A 25,677-nucleotide genomic window follows, 5' to 3' on the forward strand; every position below is an offset into this window, starting at 1 on the left:
GTCTACTATCCGCAAAGCTCTCCAGCTCCTCACAGCCCCCTCCACCATGAATGTAACTCTTTGTGCTGGACTTCTGATGGTAACTGTTTCTATAGGACTAGCCTGGTCCCTGTATCTGCCTCTAAGTTAAGCCCGACTGCTTTTTGCCATGCTACCAGAGGACTGAGCACAGGTTAATTTGTGGTTTGCTTATGTTTCACCTTGACAAGAATTATGGGTGCTGCTTGAGTGGAGATTTATGTACAGTAACTCAGGTTTCTACACCTACGTACTGGGGTTCCTAAAAGCGCTATATCAAGAACTATTAAATAAACACAGCAAGTGTTGAGAATTTTTAACCGCATCGCTGCTGCGGCGATTTTTGCGCTGTGCGGCTTTTTTTTAAAAGCCGCGTTACATGACGAGTTTAGCTCGTCATCAGCACACGCCACCCGTGGCTGATGACGAGCTCAGCTCGTCATCAGCATCAAAGTGGTTAAGAGAGGAAAAAGTGAAAACCTACATTATCATGAATTACATTTATCAATCATTTCATTGGGTTTAATTAAGCTTTCATACAAGTAGAAAATAATCTAAAATCCAAATCAGCAAAGCGTTTTGCTATTGGTTACAGAGAAGACAGCTTTACAGAACAAATAGGGTACTTTGTGAAAATTGCATGCAGCAGAAAAGTAATGCCAGAAATTTGCTAAGGATTAGACAGCCGACATGTGACGCAGCCTCTTGGCAGCCCAAAACAAGTCGCAGAAGTGCTAGACACGCTAGATAAAGAAGCGAACAGTAGAGCGTGCCACTACAAATCAGTTATATGGTCAAATGCCCTTGACTAAGACATTATCCAGAATGCGCGCTGCAATCTGCCATTAAACACTTTTTTGGCAGGGAGGAGGATCTTGAATTGATGGGCCAATTCTCTTTTGTAACAAAATATGGACTAAAATCAGACAATTCTACAGAGCAGCATATACTACACAAACTCTATTATTTATAAATCATAGGCTTTTGTTGCATCCGGTTATCTTACATAAAATACATTCTCACATCCCTGATACCTATTGGACATGTTCTTCCACTTCTGCTGATCGGAAATACTTACTCCTTACATGTTCACATGTGCACACTTTCTGGAAAAACGTCTGGGTTTAAATTAACTTCATTTTTGGCTCCAAGATTCCTTTCTCCATTGTTCACTTATTTTTAGGAGGTCTATCACCCGCCTGGGATAATTGTATTCATAATACAAGGATTGTGGATCTATTGTTAGCAGTTGCCTTTAAGCAGATTACCAAAAACTGGAAAGATCTTGCTAAACTATTCCTCCCTCTTCATATTTACACTCTAAATCCTTCAGGAATGCACAGCCAGTTACTTCTTAGGAGTCTCCAGGATCGGAACGCTTGGCAAGGTTCTAAAAACTCCTTTCCGCTTCAGTCGGGGCATGCAAGACTCCGAAATTTCAGAAAGTTTTAGGAAGTTTCATAATCTCTTGTGCAATACCCATTGGTAAGATAAATAAAAGAATGAATATTTAATATAACATATAATTCTATGGGCTGTACATTGATGTGTGAATGCAAGACTTGAGGGTGTGTTGCAAAGAAAAGAGTTAGGTTGCAGATGGAATTTGTTTCTAAGATATTAGTGTCACCCTTCCCCAAAATCTATAATCATAAGGGCAGATTTACAGGCCCCTTGCGGCCCTTTTACGCCGCCATTGCGTCACTTTTGTGATGCAGCGGCGGCTCAAAAGATGCGCCATGGTGTGGGGTACTTACAACGTGACGCATCTGGGGGATAGTTCCGGCGCAGGAACGCCTCCTAAAAGTGGCTGAGTGAAATCTTCAAGATTTCACTCAGTCACTTTGGGGCCCATGCTGCGTCAAAACCCTGCGCCTGCTTGAAACATGCATAAGGATTGACGGGGCATTAACAAGATAGGGCCCCCCAGAGCCTTGCTGGAGCTGCATTGCGCTTGCGACGCAACTCCAGCAATGCGCCGCCTTTACGGTACAGATGCGTCACAAGTCTGTGCCTTTTTTGCCCATTGATGCGCCGCATTGTAAATGCGGCACATCAATGGTGGCAGAGGCATGGCGCACAATAAGTGGCGCATCTCTGCTAAAATGCAGGGATGCGCCACTTATTGTAAATCTGCCCCTTAGTTTTGCTGCGCTGTGGATTGCAATCACTAAGTGGTACTGGTGGAATATAGCCCTCCGAGGTGAGTCTTAGTAGGAGGGAGTTGTGATCAGAGAGGATCTTACCCAAGTACTCGGCTTCTGCTATGAGTATTTGTGTAGCTTGGTGACAGAGAAACCAATCTAGTCGTACATGTAAGTTGTGTGGAAGGAAACAGAACAAGTATTCCCTAGTGTCAGAATGTAGAGCTCTCAAGCTGCCAGCCAAGGACCATTATGTGATCTATTGTGATAAGCAGGCTGCAGTGCAGATTATGGAGGAGTTTGGTAGGTGGGATACGAACGATCTATTACGGCGTCAAGGATGCAATTGAAATTGTCCCAATTATCCAGGGCATGTGAGACCAGCGGGTCAAGATGGCCGAGAGGGCAGCTAACAAGTGCAATTTACCAGTGTTTGCAGGTAAACACTGCTTAGTAATACTGCATTGCCATTTAATACCCCTTCAACAAGGACATAGCATCCTTCAGGATCAGTTTACAATGCGAAAAAGTGAAAGGGGGCTTCTGTCAGATCCAGACAAGCACCCCTGTAGCATAACCTGAGTAGCCAGTACCGTAACATTGGCCCCTTCAGTGCCTCTGGAGTTTGGTGTCTTCTCTCTTAGTAAGATACGTTTCCTGCTAAAATGCTATGTACGCCCCACTCGTAAGGCTACTGATGCAACAGATGGCAAAGTTCTTGAGAGGGGCGGCGGGCGGGGGCATGTTGGCTCCTGCAGTGGCTCCCCAATTTCATCAAGAATGTCTCTCAGTATACATGAGGTGCAGGGCGAGAGGGGAATTATCTTGATGAACCAGAGGACACTCTCCAGGCGTGGTGCCGTGTTCCATTATCTTCTTGTCTGAGGAGTGGTTGACAGTTACTGAGATTGAGTTAGAGCATGTGTGAATGGGTTTGAGAGTGTCAATGAGAGTGGGAATCTGAGTTTGAGAGAGTGTAAAAATAAGTGTAGGCTATTGTTTGGGTTAAGGAGTGTGAGTGTGTTATAAGGAGTGAGAGATTGGAGATAGAGAGAGAGCACCGAAGGGTGCTAGGTCTGTCAATATAAGTGTTGCAGCAGGTGCAGTTACTCCACAGCCCCGATTCAGTGACTGAGTTTGTTCATTTTTTAGTAAGTGAGAAACAGTGAATATGAGTAAGTTCGTGTGTGACTAACTGTAAGTCAGAGTGAGTATGAGTGAGAGGGTGTGAGTTACAGTGAGAGGGGGAAGAGAGTGATCGCAAGAGGGAGTGAATATGAGTAGGTGAGGAAGAGTGTGAGTATTTGCGTGTTTTTGATTCCTAGTCTGACACTGGCCATGGCTTACTCAATATAATTCTGGACTTATGGCCACATCCAGGTAACAAGCTGTTGCTGGCATAATGGAGATAAGTATTGCTAAACTAAATGGCACCCATGGCAAAATGCAGGCCCTGACATAATAAGAGATCTGTCTGAGCACCTCCTCAGATGCCGATGTGGTGGAGTCTTTCGATTAGTGTGTGGTGGAATATAATGTCGAAGGCTGCCAAGAGGTCAAGGAGGATCAAAGCTTCTGTGTCTCCTTGGTTGAGGAGGGTTCGGATGTCATTGATGACTTTGACAATTGTGGTTTTCGTTCTGTGACTGCTGCGGAAGCCTGATTGAGATACTTTAAGTAGATGGTTCTGTTCCAGGCGTGTCATGAGTTGATTGTTGATGATCTTTTCTAGTACCTTTGTTGGAAATGGGATCAGGGATATTGGCCAGTAGTTTCTGAGTTCACTCGGGTCTGCAGAGGTTGTTTTGATAGTCCATGGTAAAATGTTTTTGATGTTACTATATAATATCTCTTGGAGGATGTAAATCATATCTTGCATTTTGGGGTCCATGGTATCACGCCTCTTGGAACTTCATACACTAAGTCGCCGAACAGATGTGTTTTGGAAATCAATAAGTGTGACCATGTTTCATGTGCTATCGAATATAATTGTCTTCAGTAGTTGTTATTGACTTTTAACAACAAGCTCAGTGTTAGTATATACATTCATAACTGTGTAAAGTACTCTGCTGCCCGAGGAGGGAAGTTTGGGGGGCAGGGAAGTGGAGGGCCTAGTTCACACTATACAAGAGTACACCTAAATAAAGAAATGACAGAATAACTATTTATATGCGTTTCCTGGGATATGTTGCTGAGGCAGCAGTACCTGTAATCTTAGAACAAAGCTGGTTTAATAATAAAGAAAGACAAGCTCTTCTTTAACTGAGTTATTCTTAGCCATCTCTCCATGTGAGGTGAACCGGGCATAAGGGAAGGAGCTCACACTTTCTATGTCTTAAACTGAAATGTGAATAACACTCCTACAGAAGATGTCTCCTACAGTAAAAGGTCAGTAATGGGCCCTTGACTCCAAGTGTATTCAAGAGCAGTTCATAAACAGATAAAACTGGTGTGTCAAACCATGCCTGTGATGAGACAATCTATTTGCACTTATGCAGATTATTTGTTTATACCACTATAATCATACATTTTTTATTCAAACTGTCTCGTTTAGTTATGTTTACTTTAAGCATGCTATTTCTTTGTCGATATCAAAGTGTGCAAGAGAATCAAACAAATGTTTATTAGGCCCTGGCAAAGAGAAGGATGCGATCAACCAATGACTTCCCTGCTATGCAATTCTTTGGATTCAGCAAGTGCACAACGCAGCAGCCTAAGAACTTCTTATACCCCACAAGTGTGATCATATTTCTTCCGGATCCCAGCTTCCTCAAGCATGAGTCACACCATGCTATTGACAGAGCCCTGGAACTTACAACTCCAATTGTTGGTTGACCTAAAGCACCGTAAGGGAGTAGACTTCAAAAATACATTTCTAGCTTGTGTAGCCAATGTGACTCCAAAGTAGGGACCAGAAATCTCCAAATATGGTTAAAGGGTTTTATTTTGGATTTCCAATCAATCCAGTTTATAGGTAAACCAATAATAAGTTCAGAAGGTACAGCAATACAGCAGCTAAGCTGAATATCTCAATAGGTTGAGTTGCAATAAAATGAGATACAGAACTGTGAAAGTAAAGAAACACTTTAAAGAAAACAGGTGTTCCATCAATAAACTTCCCTTCCTTCTTTTAAATATGAATTAGGTATAGGGTCATCTATTAGGGGTCTCGATTTAGGGAGCATAGAAGTTGTCAAAATGATCAGACTTCAGTCGAAGTTTTGGGAAAAGGAAATAAGTGTTTATCTTAAAGCTTCACACTTTCAAAAATAAGGCAAGGAGAGAGGTCTGTACATCTCGAACTGTAAAGCGAATCTCCGCCTTCTAGCTATGAGAACACCAATTTAAAAGTAACAGGATATTCAGAAACGTCCTAATCTCCTTTCACAGCACCAATTACCAACCAAATCATTACTTGAGAGAGAATCTGCAACATCCCTTCAGTTTCCCATCAAATTGAAACTTGGACTGTAGTTCTCAACCTTGATCGTCTCTCCATCCTGGTGCAACATGAACAGAAGGCCTCTTTCAACCATTAATTCTCCACGTTCACTGCTAAGTTCTTCCCTCCAAGCCTTACTATTAACAGTCTATTATTGGGGCGGATTTGGGTCATATGCTGTGGGATTGCCCCTCTCTGGGAGACTATTGGCAGGAAGTTGGGCGGGCCCTTAACGGCGCGACAGTTAGGGATATCCAGTTCACTAAAGCGGTTGGCGTCCTTCATTGGTTCCCTCACACGCCTAGGAACAAGACGACTAGTAAATTTATAGATTTAGGGCTTATTCTGGCCAAGCGGGAGATCACGAGAAACTGGAAGTCCAGAGTGGGACCCACGTATAAACGATGGTATGGGGAGGGCCTGAGATGGGCCGCGTGTGAAAGTACTCTACGGTACCAGATGGCCTGGAGGTTGAATGACGAGAAAGCTCTGGAAAGGGCGACTGCATGGGAAGTGATGGTGCAGGCGCTCCGTGATATGGATGATGAGGGGCAGGAGGGCGAGAGCGAACTGGAACGGGCAGACCCTATCACTACACAGGAGAACACACCTTAGCGAATGACTACTTCCTCCTGCAACACACCGGACACTTTTACACTGTTAACCCAGCGCAGAGCGACCACGGGGGAGGGTGGGTAGGAGGCTGGTTTGGAGAGGTGTTGGGGTACCGTAATTTGGGGAGGGGGAGGGGTGAAAATCACAAAAGCAACCCAGAGATATTTGCCTAATGTAGCGATCAGACGTTGTAAGGAGTTACGAGAAGTGATCAGGGATGAGGTCACCCACACCGAGGACGAGGTGAACCCCCCGGATGGAGAAGGACTAGACCATACTAATCTTGTACATGCTGAATATTTACTGATGCTTATATTGTCTGTACATTTCTATTGGTGATGCAATAAAAATGATGTTAAAAAAAAAAAAAAAAAAACCAGTCTATCACAAACAATAAGCCTTTGTCCAACTAATGAGAATCATGATAATACACCTGCGAAGAAAAAGAGAACATGCTGCCAAGGAATAATGCATTTCAATTGAGGCCTGTCGTTCGGCTAACTTAAGTTAGCATTTAATATTAATTAATTAAAATACATGATTATATATGCATATACTTGAAACTTGAAGAATAAATGCAAAACGTGAATAAAAGAGCATAACTGAACATTAGGGTATACATGTATAAATCTCTAATCCCTACAAGTATTACATTTCATTATTATGTTAAAATGTTTCATACACGTCAATGAAGTTAGGGCACATAGTGAATATACTGTCAGTTATGAGTATATTATTGCATTATTGTGACTTTTTGGGGGTAGAGCCCAAATTGAGCTGCTACACTACACCATTGATAATAAATGCTTTTTGCTTAATTTGGTTTCCAGTTTAGTGAAATAAAGATGTGAGTGTTGTGATATCTGGTGAACTCGGGTGGTTCTGGCACCAGAGTTCACAGCTACCTCCAGGGAAGCTAAATGGAATGTTGGGATCCCTGATGGGAGGGCAGTACCGTAGTCCATTCTTGAGAGGGGAAGAGATTGAACTGTGATTGAAATCTTCAGCAGTTTGATCTGGATTGAAGGTAAGGTTTTTGCCAAGTTTGAGTCCTAGGGGTTTGGTACGGTCATTGATAGAGGGTTGTAAATTGGCAATGCTTGTGGCATTTAGCAAGTATTGTGCCAGTGAAAAACTATAGGGGAGAAAGATCAGCAGGAATTCTGACCTTCAAGGGATTCAGGATCATCCAGTATTGTACATTTACAGAGTGAGGAATCCTATATCCTTGGGTGGAATAACTATTAAGCAGAGCCTGCCGTGATGCACCTGCCACCAATAGCAGCGGGTGAACTTCAAACGTGGTGATGCACAGAGAACGAGATTATAAACTGTTACTCAAAAGTTGACTATCACTGTAGAGGAGGATAAATTGTATTTTTAAATATCAACTTTGAGGGTGCATGCATTCAATCTTTGGTAAGTACAAGCTGGGAACATGCCTAGTCTACTCATTCAGAGTCACAAACTACCCACCAGATTTATTCACCTCCAGACAAGTTCATTTCTTGTAAGATTCAGAAACAATGAAGAAACATGGAAGAAGCATGCATGCTTTCCAAGAAAAGACTGCTATTTTGTACTTCAGAAGAACTTGTGCTGTAAGCGAAAATTAATTCAGTTTACAGAAGAGTTTTTGTATTTATTTAATTATTCACATAATATGGTATTTCCATAATGACTTCCTTATCTAAAAGATTTCCTTATCTGAATCACCGTTAAAAGGAAGATAAAGAGGACTGCAGCTTCTGTATGGTAGACACCATTGGAACAGTTGCTGAATAATCATGAAGAGATTTAAAGCAAATGGAAAGATGTTGGAGCAGGATGCACTTGTGCATGGAGAGGCATTCTCCGGCTTGCAGATATTGGTACATGACAAGGCAGCTTAAGTATAATGAGGGAGGCCACACCCTGCACTGATTGCAATTAATGTTTGGTATATGAGGAAGTCCTAGATATAACGAATGTGCATAATCAAGCCAAGAGCCTGCAACTCCTTGACGAATCGACATAGGGCAATAATTGCTTAACAAGGATGGATGTAGGGAAGTTCCCTTTAATAGTCTAAAGTTTGACTTTAGAAGTTGCATGCAAGAGATTGCCAAGGCGTGAGAGTGTACAGATATAGGCCAGTGTTTCAAAATTGAAACATTAGACAACAAACCTGCACATGCTCATGTGATGTCTCATAGATACACATTTTGTGCCTATTGTTAAACACTAGGGTTCACCAGAGACATATCTTCCAAATGAATTGAAAACTGCAACTTGGTCTTGATAAGATTTCAAAACATTAGCAATGCAGTATAGAAACTTTTAAAATGTGTCTTGCTGGATTTATTTTGAAAAACATACACAGAAGAACTTAATCACATATTTCACCTGAACAGAGAAAAGCTTGATTGCAGTGATGCTAGGAGGGAGACCATGGTTACATTAATCTCTCTTTCTGTGCACTGTCATTGGTTATTGGTCAGACATGAACAGTCACATACAAACATATTTGCAGTGGGCATGAAGGAGACTCTTAGACAATAGCTGAGCTCAATGTTCATATTGAACTAATGGGGTTGTTGTGTTCTTTCTGGGAGTGAGGCTGACAGTATAGTTGTGTTATTTAAGCTGGACACTCAGCACCAGGGATCTTTCTAGAATTCCCAGCTCAAAAATAGGACTGCATTTTCACATTTTCAGAGTTGTGTCAATGCAGGGTGTTAAAGATGGGCTGTCCAGGGATCAGTTGAGTCACTTCTGGTCTTTCATTTGTTTCTGGGAAATCAATGACAGTCTAGCCTGTGTTGAGTGAATACAGAGTAAGGGATGCTACTGGCCAATATTTTTCTGGACGTAAGTTGGGGTTGTCCCTACTAGGCATTAGTAAGAAAGTCAAAGTATTTAAAAGAAGCCTTGCTTGCACAGGTAGCCAGTGGATTCAAGAGCTGGACAGAGATAAGATAGTTATAAATGAGGCCAACTACAAGTCAACCTTTTGCAGCCTTCTGAGTTACTGCATGGGATAGGCCATCATATAGATCAATGAGGTAGACAAGACCCAAGTTCACCATCGTGGTAAGCAACAATGGTTGTTTTTCAGTTTGATAAAAGGCAATCTCCAGTTTACTCTAATCCAATTTACGAGAATCCCATGACGTAGGTGATTCTGACTTCTTAATAAATGCAACAAAATTATTCTATTTGTAAAAACAGATGAACCATTCATAGATGTTCCAGCCACGTACCCTGTTAATTTAACCACAATGTCGGCCATCAATGTTCATAGACCATACCAGACATCAACATTCCTGTTCATAGGTACAGAGGTAGTGTCGGTGGCATATATCTGCCCCTTTCACGACCTCTGAACACAGTACTGGGGCTTGATGGGAGGTATTTTATAATGTGGTTTTCAACTTGTCACATTTTTGCGGGTGTTATGGGATGCAACCCTGAGGATAACTCGATACATAATCCACTGCCACAATAGCCACAAGAGGGGGCGTTGTCTCTACGGTGCCGTCCTGCGTTTTTTGCTGTTTCTCTTCTTCTTCTTTGGTGCTTGTGTTTTGATCCCGTCGAGGATGCTAGTGTTTGTTTTCAGCTCCATTTCCACCGAGAAGTGGTCACTGACTGCCAGAGCCTGAAAAGTCAAGCACAAGAGTCCAGTTGTTAAGATAGATGTTCGATATGAGCACTTGTATGACTAACACAACAGTAATACAGTGGAAAAATGTACCTGTAAAACACCCTACGTCACACTTTTTTTAGAAAGTAGCAGCATACCGTGTGGTAGGATTCCTGTGGTATTCTTAAGAAAACCAGGTGCAGCACATCATATAGGAATAACAATGATGACTTAGATAGAACACACATCTTAAATAATAAATGATATTGGTACCAACAGTGGCTCCTCCGTGTGGCGGAGGAGCGTCGCCCCACTGCTGATGCCAGCAGAAGAAAACATGAAAAATAAAAAGATAATAAAACAATGTCATCATTTTATTTGTCATCACGGAGCCGAAGCCGAGTCTTGTAGGCGTGGCCATCCTGATGACAGCAGCAAACATGGAGGAGGAGTGGTGGGTACTGCCAGTGTGCATTTCAGTTTGGCCAGCTGCCTTAAAATGGCCAAACTGATATGCGCACTTAGGGGCAGATTTACAATAACTGGCGCATCCCTGCATATCAGCAGGGATGCGCCAGTTATTGTGCGCCACGGCTCTGCCACCATGAATGCCCCGCATTTATAATGCGGTGCACTATGGGGCAAAAACGGCACAGATGCGTGACACATCTGTGCCGTAAAGACGGCGCATTGCTGGAGTTGCGTCGCAAGCGCGATGCAGCTCCAGCAATGCTCTGGGTGCCCTATCTGTACAATGCTGCGTCAATCCTTACGCCTGCTTCAAGCCTGCGTAGGGTTTTGACGCAGCATGAGCTCAAAAGTGACTGAGTGAAATCGTGTAGATTTCACTAAGCCACTTTTAGGAGGCGTTCCTGCGCCGGAACGCCTCCTCTGCGCAGGAACGCCTACTTCTGGCGCAGGGCTTTACAACGTGACGCATCTCCCAGATGCGTCAAGTTGTAAATACCACGCACCATGGCGCCTCTTTTGCGCCGCAGCTGCGTCAAAAAAGTGATGCAACGGCCGCGTAAAAGAGGTGCAAGGAGATTGTAAATCTGCCCCTTAGATTTTTCCAGACACCAACTTGAGTTGTGTTGCCCAGCCGGGTGGAGAACAGCAGGTACAGACTTAGTCCTTGTGGGAGCGCAAAACCAGCCGGCTGAGCCCAATCCCGGTGCTTCAGTCATGCTGGGTAATAGTATTACCAGCATACGAGCAGTGTCTAAATTGGCGCAGAGGATTCTGAGAACCTGTGCACCAGCAGAGGAGCAGAAGAGCATGGAGGTGGCGTGGCAGCAGGGTAATTTTATATATATATATATATATATATCCACAACTTCCGAGTCCCGTTAGTTAAAAGGACTTGAAAAAGGCTAACGCCGAAACGCGTCGTCCTTGTTCCACGAGTGCACAATAAAGGGTTTGTGCAAAGTTCTCTTGGTGTGTCGTCTCTGTGTCCTTTTAACTAACTAACGGGACTCGGAAGTTGTGGATGTTAAGAGTAGCGGCTGCTACTACCGACGACATCAGCGTTGATTGGTCGAGGATCGCTCGAGCAGCACTTTGGAGCGTATATATATATAATTATACATATATATATATATATATATATATATATATAGATATAGATAGATATATTTTCTTACTGTCCCTCAGAGAAATAAGAAAAATTGGGAAAGAGGATATATGGGTTTGGGCAGCTCCTTCATTATGAACCATCTCAAACAGTTTGGAATGCCTAACCTGAAGACCTCTTTAATGTGCCATTACTGAAGCATGTCTTGTGATAACACATACTGACTAAAAAATATACTTAGTTTTCATTCATTGGAAATGTGGATATTGCCAGTTGCTTTCCATTAGAACCACCCTCAGTACTGGTCTTCTCATCAGTCATTCCTTCTACAATTTATTCCAATGCTGTATCCCCACCCAAAGCTGTCTGTATACTACCAGATTATCTAGTTCTAAATATCTTACTGTAAAACTACTGTCACCAAAATATTAACTACCAAAACTGTGTGAGGGTGATGATATATAGGAAAAAAATATTGTAGTATTCTGAACTCCACATATATGTTCCTTGGTGATAAATGCATCTTCAAGGTATGAAGATGTGGATTTAATAAAAGTGAAACTCGACTTACTTATATGTACTTGCCTTCGCAATATTTTTGCAGCCATAATTCTGACTACACTATTTTTGTCTAAATCACAGAAAGGAGTATGTTCCTTTAATGAGCAGATGCACTTCAGGTTGCTATCTGACTAGTGTTCAAGTCGGTCGTAATGCCCTCACACACCTGTTAGGGTGTCGTGCTTCATCATAGGGCGCTCCTCGTTAGACAGGCGCTGCAATGTCTGACGGGCCTGGTGGCTTCTTTGGTGGAGTTCTTTTGATCTGAGGACGCCAAATGTGAAGGGTGTATGTGGGCTAAAAATAAGTGATCAATGGTGTGTGCAAAGTGACTAGGTGACTTAAAATAGGCACTGGACCCATGAACGTTTCAATTAAAAAAATGGGACCAGGACTAGATAAAAACAGTGGGGCTACCAAGAGGTCTTAAGGTACCAGGATAGCTGTTATGTGTGTGTGGTCAACATGTTTCATGCAAAAACCACAGTTGACGGACAGTATGCAGAACAATGTCATACATTCACCCCAGTACAGAGATCTGGGCCCAAATCCATCTTTTTTTTGCACTCCACACAACCCCAGTTCAGACATGGCCATATGCAAATCAGTCTGACCCTGTGCCTCATGGGAACAGTCCAGCCCGAACTGCCAAGCCATGCCTTCCCTGGACCGGAAACAAGCTTCTGAGGACCGGTTTCTGGCATTCCAGCCGTCTTCAGCCCAGCTTGCTTGAATCCAGTGGTGTGGAGAGCATGGGACTCAAGTCTGAGCATACCCATCCCACTCGGGGTGACAAATGCAAAAACCACAGTTGACGGACAGAATGCAGAACAATGTCATACATTCACCCCAGTACAGAGATCTGGGCCCAAATCCATCGTTTTTTTGCGCTCCACACCACCCCAGTTCAGACATGGCCATATGCAAATCAGTCTGACCCTGTGCCTCATGGGAACAGTCCAGCCCGAACTGCCAAGCCATGCCTTCCCTGGAGCGGAAGGACTGATTTGCAAATGGCGTTGTCTGAACTGGGGTGGTGTGGAGTGCAAAAAAACGATGGATTTAGGCCCAGATCTCTGTACTGGGGTGAATGTATGACATTGTTCTGCATTCTGTCCATTAACTGTGGTTTTTGCATTTGTCAACATGTTTCATGCCTTCAGAGCTCAAAAGTCGAGCAGCACTTCTTCAGGACTAAAAATGAACTGATGGGATCCCCGGAGGATGAGGACTGCCGGGGGACACTCCGTAAAGTGGGGATATCCAAATGGTGTATGTCTGATCCCTTATAAGGAACCAGAGGTGCGTCTCCAACTGAAATGAGGGAAACAAAAGGTGGGAGAAAAAATCGCGACATGAAACTATTTTGAAAAAAATACTGTCAATGCTGTACAATTGCGAGAATCAAGAGGGAGAGAGAGGACCAGATAGCTAGTCCAGATCCCCGGTTTATATGTATGGATATCAAAAGGAGACTAGCTCTAGAATGGGTTAATCTGACATTAATATGATAGATTACTATTAATTACATAGCGACTCAGTATTGTCTTGCCAAGTGGCAGTGGCACCTGTTGGGTGTCTTTAGAAAGCCCTCACCCACCAACCTAGTTGGTGGCATGCTTCATCATCGGGCCCACCCAGTGACACCTAGCGTGTCCCGGGTGTGCTTCGACGCCTGATTACAGCGGAGCAGGTATGTCACTGTGTGTGCGGTGTAGGGTGTTAAGGTATGTGAAATTAAAACGGCTTGGCGGATGGTCCCTGGGGTGAGGATACTTTATTAAAAGGGCCTCCGTCAGCGGTTAAAAATAAGGCTGTGGGACGTTAGAGGCGGGTTACGACCTCCTACGTCCTTAAGTTGTCAACATGTTTCAGCCAGTGCCTTATACTAATCTGGCTTTCTTCAGGACAATAAAATATGTGTAGGTTAAAATAGGGGTTGTGTAGTGTAGTCTATGTGTCTACACGCCCTAAAGTGTATCTAACTGTGAGAGGGGGGATTCCCTTCTCAAGATCACGCTTTCAATGCTTGTTTTTAGCTCCAAGGTTATTGAAGTGGCAGGGTGAGGCCAGGATTTCTGGCCAGCACCAGCGTGGGACCTGTTGTGCCTCCTTCGCAGAACCGGTCCTTGGAGCTAAAAACAAGCATTGAAAGCGTGATCTTGAGAAGGGAATCCCCCCTCTCACAGTTAGATACACTTTAGGGCGTGTAGACACATAGACTACACTACACAACCCCTATTTTAACCTACACATATTTTATTTTATTAACCCGCCTCTAACGTCCCACAGCCTTATTTGTAACCGCTGACGGAGGCCCTTTTAATAAAGTATCCTCACCCCAGGGACCATCCGCCAAGCCGTTTTAATTTCACATACCTTAACACCCTACACCGCACACACAGTGACATACCTGCTCCGCTGTAATCAGGCGTCGAAGCACACCCGGGACACGCTAGGTGTCACTGGGTGGGCCCGATGATGAAGCATGCCACCAACTAGGTTGGTGGGTGAGGGCTTTCTAAAGACACCCAACAGGTGCCACTGCCACTTGGCAAGACAATACTGAGTCGCTATGTAATTAATAGTAATCTATCATATTAATGTCAGATTAACCCATTCTAGAGCAATGCTGTACAATGGCACATTAAACAGCCTCACCCCCACACTTGTGGGAGAGGTAAAGTTCCTAGGACAGGTTGACATACCTGACCTAGATACACAGATATATATTACTGCCTGGAATGTATAGGGTGATCAGACACAAATTGAAGGCTTAAAAACAGGGCGCCCATGTAGTGTGATCCCATAGTTGGGATCGCCTACAAAGAACAGACAAAAATCCGCTCCCCTGCCGCATGGGGGGTGGGGGGAGGGGAGTGGCGAATAGCAGATTGCATAGCAGATCTTACCTCAATTGAGGAGGGTTGTTACTTCATAGATGTAGGAGAGGGACCCAACCACACTATCTGAAATTGAGATCTACCAGCGATTTGAACACTAGTCAGATAGCAACCTGAAGTGCATCTGCTCCTTAGAAGAATGGACTCCTTTCTGTGATTTAGATGTGTACTTGAAGGAGCACTTTAAATAACTAGCTCTTCTGTCCCCTCTTTGATTTAACGTTTATACACTAGTTTTGTAGCACAATATTTTTGTCCCTGATATTCTCATATACAACAAAGCAACCATCCACCTCTGTGACCCTCCTAGGATTGTGTGATTGAAACAGGCAGGATATGCCAGGTATCAGACATCCCGTGAGCCTGCTGAGCTTTTACCCTTTATCATATTTAGAGGAATTGCTCAAGGGTAGTCATGGGGTTCAACTGCTATCCCTGACTCGCTCTTTCGTACCCATGGCATCAGGGGTTCTGAAGGAATCAACAGGAAGGAAAAACAAACTGGGTTCTATGGACACTTTTTTAGGTTCCGTAGTTTTCACTTCTTTCTCTTCCCTTAGCCACAAATAGAATGCTATTGGCTACCGGTGTGACCATAGAACAGCCCTTTGATTTCATGAGCTGGCTTGAGGTGCACAAAGTAAATGGAGGAGTAAACCCTGCAGAGGCTCTTAGGCAGTTGAAACTTCAGGGACCCCCTCGCAAATTATCTCCTAATACGTTTTTAATATTACCAACCAATATTTTGTATGAATCAATTTTATGACACAAACTAAACACTCCTTTTAGGGATCCAGTGACAACGGATCAAAATAATATTGATTTGATCTTGAAAGAAAATTACAATCAAGCTTTCTTAAATTATTTAAGAAAGCTTGATTGTAATTTTCTTTCAAGATCAAATCAACTTTATTTTGATCCATTGTTGCAGACCCCTAAAAGGAGTGGGGCCCATATGCCGGTGCCTACTTTGCCTATTTGGTAATCTGGAACTACACAAAGTCACCTCTACTTACTACACCAGGAGATTGGTGATTTGTCTTCCATGATCCTTGGCTGTATTTGAATCATGTGTTATCATCCCACAGGTGATGACTACAGTGGGTTTCTCCTCCAAGATAAAGCTACAGTCCTTGGTATCAGGGACAATCCTTTCACTGGATTGGCTGTTACTCCATTTGGGGTGCAAACACAGATGTTTTATTTCCATTGAACCCTGGCTTTCCACGGGGAGCACTGATGTTAAGGTACAAGAAGTTGAAGATTAAATAAAATATTTCGGGAATGATGTCAAGCTCACCTGCTCTTCAGACAGTCCAAAGGCTTCCCTAAAATTGAAGATTGCTGCTGAGTTGGGCACAATGGCACTGAGAAGAGATTCCCCATGAATAACAATCCTGAAATAAGTTTAAAAAAATGTCAAGCTCTACAAAACATATCTTAAACCTACAACAAACTACATCCTTCAAATCCTATCACAGGGCTTAAACATTATTGTTATAATTGGTTCACAAGGTGTTTAAAAACTATTTCCATACTTTGTTGACTAGTTTAAGATATTTTTCAATATTGTCTGGGATTCGATTCGAAATTCCTTCAGTGACAGCTTTCTACTGATATACCTATAAGTAATACAATTCCTTATTAGATCCATACTCTTGAAACTAACATGACAAATGTTTTTCTTCTATACATATAGGATGTGGCTCAAAACTTTAAGTTGGGACCAAGGCCAAAATTTCAGTAACATTCTTCTGCAGAAAAAATATTAAATGCCCTGTGCTCATCCCTTGTAACATTGGAACATTTCTCAATGTCTTCCAGAAATTTCAAAAGTACTGAAACAATTTTGGGATCCTAAATTGTTTTCTGCAGTTTGTGGTATAACTCAAATGTGGCATTTCATTGAACTATCCATCTTTGATCTTACAGCTGAACGCTTTGTGACAGATTCGTAACAGGGAGCTGATCATCAAAGAGTGATTTGAAAGATCTGGTTTGGGTGTTTATACTATTTACCTATGTGAGTAAATTTATAATGTGTCTTATGATGTTCACTGTTGCTATCTGCTGGGCATCTTAAAAAGGAACCGGTTTCAATGGGATGAATGCGGTTTCTTTTGCAACTGAGTCGCATGACCAAAATTTGCACACAGATGCATGTTGATCTTTTCAAAGCCTTCTACTTGTTTAAACTGGGAGGGGAAAGACTTCCTTGGGGAGCTTTTTATTCTTTTACCAAACTATTCATTGGCATTTTGTAAAAGAATTACCAATTTATGGAAGAAGAGTAAGCGGCCAAACATTGGCAGCAGACTGCCATAGAGCTGCTTGCTGCATAACCGCATAGCGAGATCTACCCTATTTGGGGGCACTTCTGGATGCAGTGCAACAAGCCGTGGCTGTGCAGGTGAGAGCGGTGGGCGGTGGGGCTGGCTGGGGGGGAGGGGAATTTCGACAGAAGATGACGAGTGAAAACAAATTATTTATTTAATTTTCCCTCGTCATCATCTGCCGATATCTCCCCAGCCGGGCCCACCACTCTTACCTGCACAGGCCGTGCCTGATATCTATCAAAGTCTGCCACTCTCTCCCTGTAAGTGCTTCTTAAAGTTAACTTTGAAGACATGGTGGCAACCAGTCACCGTAGATTGGGCTCCTGATCTGCCACTGTGCCTGGCAGAGGTTGGTAAGTCAATAGCAGAGCTATCGGAGTCTCTTCTGCTGGCATATATGCCATCTGGTTCACCAAATACGGTGGTCACAAAGTCAGCAGAATCCACATTAGCACCATTAAATCATGGACAAGATGGTTACATTATTATTAAACATGGCTGAAAGTGTGTCTCATTTTTGGCCTCAGCTTTCAAAAATGTTGCACACATCTTGAACTTCCATAGAATGTTCATTGCTGGAATGTAAACACTAGGGGTATATGGTCAAAGTCAGTAAATCAAGATGTTGGAAAAGTCTTAAAGGCATTAGAAGTAGATGGCAATGGAGAATTGTACAATTTCTGGAGGTAGGGTTACATTCGGAGCAAATCCCAACAGTGGAAGTTCAGGCACTAAACTTTGTCCATAGTGCAGGGAATTGCACTGGTGAATTCTACGAAGGATTTAACACTTCCTCCAGCGACTTATTTCTGGACCGTCCTATGTAGTTCAGGAATTTCGCCAATAATCTGGAGAATTCATAGCTATGATAATTTCTGAAAAAATGTGTCATTCACATTACCATTTATAACTTTACATTGCACCAGATTCACTTGTTGTTCTGGTCTCTGTGCCCCACAGGTCATTACATTTTAAATCTTTTTTAACACTTTGAAAAAAAACGGAGATGTTAGGTCTGTGAAATGCAGCAGTGTTAGATACAAAACTGACCACGTCGGGATACACATTCTCAGTTATTTCCATACATTGAACATTAAATAATGTTTACACTGCTATGTCCCCTCAATCCTCGCTCCCCAACCACCCAGTCTCTTAGTCAGTATTCAAAAGCAGTTTCCCACTTTGCTGCGCTCCAGTTTTTCAGGTCCTTAAAACACACCTCGGTGAGACAAGGAACATAGAATGTATTTTCTAGAAACACTATTTGCGGATCCACTGGTTAGTCTTTCAGTTAACAGCAGCTGCACTACTGATAACTATGAATGCGGTGCCTACTTATCTTTACATGCAGGAGAAAGACTGCACACCGCACAAAAATATTAGCATCATATATTGTGGCTATAAAGAGACCAAAGCCTTATCAAATTCCTGTCTTTTCCCTGCGCTGGTGCACAATGCGCTGCCAAGTGCCCGAGCAGCGTGTGCCTGCGCTGTAAGCAGGATTGTTTTTGTGTAGGAAGGAACACCTTCCTTCACAACAAAAATTCTCAGAGGCATTTACTACTTTCTATGTGTGCTTCAGAATGTCTCCCTGAGACATAGTAATGCAACACAGCTATTTGCACTGCGTTGCGTTATTCTAGATCAGGGGTCTCCAAAGCGGTCCTGGAGGGCCGGATCCATGCCAGATTTTTTGGATATCCCCATTGAGATACATGTAGTTATTTTAAAAATCTGGCATGGATCCGGCCCTCCAGGACCGGTTTGGAGACCCCTGTTCTAGATTTATCAATCCATGCAAGGCCACGCAAGGTGACCTTGCGTTGTTTGATAAATCTAGCAAGAGTTTTGTCACTCTTGCGCACCTATGCAAGGAGCAAGGGCAACGAAACGCTATAATAAATTAAATCATGATATAAGTGAATAATGGCAATGCAGTTTCAGAACGGTACATTTGGTTTATTTTGTTATGCTATAGTATTGATATTTGTGTAATGTGCATCCACCACTAACATAGCCTCCTGGCCCTATGGCTGTCTGGATTATTGGGAACTCATACTGCAGGATGTTTTTGGAGTTCAGCAAGGTGTAAACTTCTGAATGCCATATCTATTGAGTTTAAGTGATAAGCGTTATGGTGATTATGTGATTTGTTGTCATGCAGGTTTTGCATGCAGGTAATTGCACGCATGCATGACAATAGCATAGGTGTGCGATACGTCAGATAGAAATATATGCATGGTGGTAAGAGTGATACAGTGCCAATGGGTCATGCATTGGTTCTGAGATGATTGTGGTTCTTTTGGGGGAGAGTACCTAGAGGTGTTGGACGGACGGTTGTGTTTGAGTTGAGGATGCGTTAAGGGGGTGAATCTGTGCCACGAGAATGGCAATGTAAGTATTATGTTGTTAATACCTCCCTCCTTCAAGGCTCCATCCCTAAATGCCTACAGACCGGTCAAGTTACCCCCATCCTGAAAAAACCAAAAGTGGACCAAACTGACCATAACAAGTTCCGACCTATTTCCAATATCCCTACCCTGGCAAAACTCCTGGAAAAATATTTTCACATACAACTCTGTAACCACATCGATTAATTCCAACTATTAGACCAATTTCAATCTGGCTTCCGTGTTGAATCTGCTATGACACACATTGTGGATGATGCACTAAAAATGCTGAATCAGAACCAAGCTTTAAACTATCATCGGCATTTGATACTGTCAAGCAGGTAAACCTCCTAGAACTTTAGGACTCTGCAAAATTAATGGGTATAACTCTTGACAAGAATCTCAACACGCAGAAGCACATCAGTACTGTCACCAAAGCAGCAAATCACGAAATTAGTATTTTAAGAAAATTAAAACCTTTCCTCTCCCCAACAACTTCAAGCATGCTGTTCAAGCCCTAGTGATTTCCAGGTTGGACTATGCTATAATCCTATCTGGACTACCCAGCTCCAAACTGGCTTCTCTAAGGGCCTCGCTCAACTCTGCCGCTAGACTCATCACTGGCTCAAAAAGGTACAAACACATCACCCCAGATCACAAATCCTCAAACTGAAGCAAGAATCCTGCTACAAATTGTCTGCATTACGCATTAAAGCCGTCCAAAACAATACCCCTAGTTATCTGGTCCAGAAGCTCGAACTCTCTGGCGGTTCCAGATTATACAGAAGCTCCAACGCCTTTCTTCTGAAACCTCAGAGATTCCACAAGAAGAAAACCTACAACCATGCCTTCTCTGGGATGGCCCCAAGAGTCTAAAACTCATTACCTCCTAAACTCAAAATGAATCCCTCAATCGTATCCTTTAAGAAAGAAGTCAAAGAACTCCTTTGAACAAGTTTCTTCCCAAGATCCCAGCTTCCACAGTCGCTCACATGACTACTTATCTCTGGCTACCTAGTGTGCTCTTCCCAGCAGTACAGACTGTACCCTCCTGTTCCTCAACACTTCCTGGTATTTGCAGTGGTATGAATGATGACATTATGTTGTATGAGTGACGGTTCTATGATATTTGGTTGTTACTGAATTTGTAGTGGATTTAATGTTACTGTTTTTACTTCTCTGTTTGCTGTAAATCAGTAAAGCGCTCTGATACCTGCAAGGTTCATGTTCACTCTATTAAAAAACTAATAAAATATATAAAGGGTATGTTGCCAATTGATGTATGTATATGAATTATTAGAGAAAAAATAAAACTGAGAAACCACATTGGAAGAAACAAAATCATGGAAAAAGTATTATAAGAAGATACAATATTAGAGAAAAACAAATATATTGAAAAGTAAAGGAAGCATTTTAAAGGAACAAGCATTTTAAGACAAAGAAGGCTAGGTAGAGAGGGGTTTTTGCATTCAGGGATGGATGATGTTTAGGGCCAATGAGGGGTTTTTAAGGCTCAGAGATGTGTGTAGCTTTGGGGTGGTGAGAGTGTTTTAGGAATCAGGCATAGGTGGAGTTTAGAGGGGTGAGGAGTTTTTAAGGTTCGCAGGTGGATGGAATGTAAGGGTGGTAATGGGTTTTTAGGGCTTAAGGGTGGGTGGTCTGCAGGGGTGGCTAGGGTTTTTAGGGTTCAGGGATGAGTGGAGTTTAAGGGTGGTGCAGCGTTTTAAGGGAACCGAGATGGACTGGGTTTAAGCGTAGAAAGGGTTTAGTAGGGTTCAGCAATAGGTGGACTTTAGAAGGAGCTAGGGGGTTTTAGGGTTAAGGTGTGGGTAGAGTTTAGCAGTAGAAATGGCTTTTATGGTTGAGGGATGGGTGTAGTTTAGCTGTGTGAGAGATTTCTAGGGCTCAGAGATGGTGGAGTTTAGGAGAAGAAAGGGTATTAGGGTTCAGGGATCAGTGGAGCTCAAGGGGCATGGATGGGTGTAGTTTGCATGTGGAGAGGCATTTTTCGGGGTCAGGAATGGATGGTGTTCGAGGGCTGTGAAGAGGTCAAGGATGAATGGCATTTAGGTGTGGTGAGGGTTCAGCGAATGAAAAACATCCAAAGTAACTGTTTGACAATGCAAAACGTGTAAACCTCAAATAATGTTCCTAAAGTAAAGGGCTGAAATAAATATCTCAGTTAAAACGTTTTTTTAAGTAAGACCTGCAACCATTTCCTTTACAACTTAAAAATAAGTATGCAGAAGCCAATTACGAGATAAAAGACATTCTATGAGCTGCTTTCAATGTAAAGGTAAATGCCATTCTTCCTGCGATTTTCCATTAAACTGTTTAGATTAAATGGTTTCTCAGTAATGGTATTCCATTAACTCCTTTTTCTATTAAACCACATACAACTGTTGCTAGTTGCTAAATCTTTGGTTCTCTGGTGGTGACAGAGAATACATGGGAAGGTGTAGGACAGGGACGTGCAGGAAGGGTGTAAGTGGCTTACTGGTTGTTTCTGCAGGCAAGAAGGCGTGATGTTATTCTACTCCTATTTGCCATACAGGAGAGATAGAAGAGGGGAGTGGATACAGGCAGGAAAGAAGGCAAGGAAACAGGAAAGGACAAATGATGATGGAGATTGGGAGTTGAAGATATCATATGGCAGCCTCCGATGCTGCATAGGGCCCATGGGAAGCCGAACATATAGCAGTTTAATGGAATTAAACAATGTGAAGTAGCAGCATGGAGTGTGAGGCAAAGGGGCTTCCAAAATAAACTGGGGCTATTGTGTTCTATAGATCACTATGCTTAAGTGTTATGTGGTAGTGATTGGGTGAGGTTCTTCACAGCTGCAGCTAAGATTCAATTTCACAGGGGAGCTCCCTACTTTTTGTTCTATGTACAGCTGATTTGTTGCTGTTCTGTGCCACCGTTTTACTCCACCTGGCAATTCATTGATTGGGTTTTGTTTTATTATGTTCCTCACATTAGGCTACATTTTGTTACAATCAGCGACTTTTTTAGGTCCCTTATCATTTATTGCCCATCAGGACAGTCTGCCTCAAAGATGTCATCCTAAAGCCATGAAAGATCAGAACTGAATTTTTGTCCCAAAGAACATTCTTGGCAGCTTCTACGCATTGTCGCTGTTGTCAAGTATTTTATTTCTTGCTTAACTGCAAGGAAGAGTAAAGTAAGTGTTCATAAAGCTGTGCAATCATGATTTCTATAGGAACAATATATGTGCATATTTCGTACTGAAATTCAGGAAATTGAGTTATCTAACTGTCCTCCTCCACCAGAACCCATAAGCAGCAGAAACAAGTGGAACAGATGAGACTGACTCTTCTATTTCTATGCTATAGACACTAAGCAAACACCCTCAATTGATCTTTTTGCATAGAAACTAAAGCAGAGAGATAATGAGGCTTGAATTAGGCATCTAAATATGTATTTCTGTACAGAGAAAAATGGATAGCATATTTTAAAGATTTTTTTAATGTCATGAGATTGAAGTAGTATGCGATACTGCAATAAAGGATTCTTGTTTCAAATAGGTCTTCAGAGGAAGGCCCAGGGCTCCTATTATGCAGGTAACCCTTCTCTTGGGGCCATAAACACATACACTGAGCATGTGTGAATACAATAGATTGATAGCGAGCTCCACTGATAATGTGGTGATGCAGGTATTGAGAGGACTGAGACCAATAAACTGCAACTCTACCTGAGATACCTTGGAGCCTATTTACAAGGTCTTTTTACCACCGGAAAGTCACTTTTTGTGATGTCTATGTGGCGAAATAAGGCTATCCTAATAAAGCCTTATTTACAAGACAACATAAAGCCACTTAACGTGACTTAACACCGGCTTGTAAGTAAGGCCTCCTTTCACGCTACACTTAGAGTGGAAGGAGCGGGCAATGGGTGTTTTTCGGTGGGTGTTCCGCCTCAACGCCCATTGATTTTGATCCTGCCCCCTATTTACAATTTTGGCGTAAATATGAGGCAGCGCCAAAATTAAGACCAAGGAAAACCTTGTCTGAGCAATACGGAATGTGGTGAAAAGTTAAATTTCTCCTAGTTTTTGCTGTTTCTATGTGTGCTGAATGGTGCAGAACGCATAGGAGTTTCAAATCACAATTAGTGATTGTTTATGTGCAGGAAGGGACATCTTCCTGCACATAAACAATCATTCCCTCAAAGCAGGCACCCTTGCACTATGGTGCAAGGGAGCTTGCATTGGTGCTAGGCTGCTGAGTTTAGTGCCAACGTTCAGAATAACGCAAGGATGTGCCGTATCATTGTAAATACAGTGCATCCCTCCTTTTTCAGAATGGAGGAGTGTGGCGTTAGCAATTTTTGCTTCGGCATTCACTTGTAGATATGCCCCCTTACGATTTTTTGCATTTCACGAAGGAATTTTGTGAGTACTATCTTTACAGTGTCTGGCAATGTGGGCAGGAATGTGACTAAAAACCAAGTTATAAAATGTGTTTCTATGGTTGACTGTTGCTTAAATCAACATGTATCAGACTTTACAGATCTTAAGATTCCCTCAGATATGAATTCCTCCAATTTTTGCGTGCTGATAACCTTGTCACTGTATAATGAATATCCATGAAACTTTGCAGCTATATTCTTATTTTCTACATTGGCTGAGGATGAAAAGTTTCATTGTGAATATTTAAGGGAATGCAAAATCAAAAAGGAGGTCCCTAAACAAATTTTTCACCAATGCAGATAGGCATAGCAACAAATTAGCTGAACGGATTTACATGAGATTTGGCAGGAATATAGATTATGGTGTGGAAAGGATCTTTTTTGTTATTTGATCTGAATTTGTTCAGTTGTTTTTTAGTAAGTAGGGACATAGGGCTATATTAGGCTGCGGTATACAGCAGCACCTGTGCGGTACACCGCAGTACATGACAATGACAAAACACAATATTATTGGTTAATGAAAACTCTTGCAAAATAAAAAGGCAGCCATATTGTTTAGACCAAACTTTGTTTTTGTTCTGTGTTTTAACATCAAATACAGCTTATTACTCTTGGAATAAATGAGGTTGTGTACTAAAAGTCTGCAGAGATATGGAAAGGTAGTTTCATTGATTTATTTATCTTTTAAAAAGTTTACAGGGTACCATGGTATTTCCTCAAAATGATTAAGAAAATACTATGGTACTATTGAAATGCAAACAAAACATTAATACATTAAATAAAATAATACGTATACCACTACACTCTAAGACACTGCACACTACTCTGCACCACTCTATGTCACAGAACTCTACATCACTCTACTCTACTCTATACCACTCTACTCGATGCACCTGCACTCTACACCACTGTACTCTACTCTGCACCACTCTACATCACTGCACTCAATGCCTCCATACTTATCTCTGCACCACTGCACTCTACACCACTGTACTCTACATCACAGCACTGTTTGCCACTGCACTGTTTGCCACTCTGCAACATTTTATTTTACTCTGCACCACTCTTCTCTATGGTACTGCTCTCTACACCACTCTACTCTGCACTAGTCTATTCTACTCCACTGCACTCTATGCTGCACTACTCTGCACATTCTACTCTAAGCCACTACACTCTATTCCAGTGCACTCTAATATCCACTACTGCACACCACAACAATCCACTTTGGACCACTCTACTTTCTGTCACTGCACTCTACTCCTCTGCACTGTAAACCACTCTACTCTATGACACTGCACTCGAAGCCACTCTACTGTGCTCAATTCTACTCCACTGCGCTGATCCCCAGTGCCTTATATACCACTGTACTCTACTCTGTACCACTCAATACCACTGCACTTCACGCCATTGCACTCTAATCTCTAGTCTTTGTCACTGCAGTCTATGCCAGTCCACTCCACTATGCTCTAGACCACTCAAGGCCTCTTCACCCCACTCTATGACAGTTCATTCTACCCCACAATACTCTATGCCATGCCACTCTACTTAACACAGTGCTACTCTAAGCCACTCTACCCAGCAGAGCAGGACTGTTTATGTTTATGTTTTTTAACCCCTACGCAGCTGGGCAAATTCC

At 42.4% G+C, this 25,677-nt stretch overlaps 1 protein-coding gene across 2 annotated transcripts in view; it reads right to left on the reverse strand.

Moving 5' to 3' along the window:
• Window positions 1-5,088: 5,088 nt before the first annotated feature.
• DNASE1L3 (deoxyribonuclease 1L3) overlaps window positions 5,089-25,677 on the reverse strand; it is an 84,797-nt gene continuing 64,208 nt past the window's right edge. The window contains exons 7-10 of one of the 2 annotated variants that reach the window (XR_015300075.1): window positions 16,185-16,281; window positions 8,053-9,859; window positions 6,597-7,788; window positions 5,089-5,752 (exon numbers count right to left, since the gene is read on the reverse strand). Coding sequence is in view for 1 of the 2 variants with exons in the window: in XM_086939049.1 (XP_086795175.1) it covers window positions 9,728-9,859; window positions 16,185-16,281 (229 nt within the window). In the remaining variant the exon portion in view is untranslated. Of the gene's footprint in view, window positions 5,753-6,596; window positions 9,860-16,184; window positions 16,282-25,677 lie in introns of those variants that run through there. The other variant, XM_086939049.1, reaches the window with a different exon arrangement.

The sequence above is a fragment of the Lissotriton vulgaris genome, chromosome 9 (assembly GCF_964263255.1).
Source record: "Lissotriton vulgaris chromosome 9, aLisVul1.2, whole genome shotgun sequence".
NCBI lineage: Eukaryota > Metazoa > Chordata > Amphibia > Caudata > Salamandridae > Lissotriton > Lissotriton vulgaris.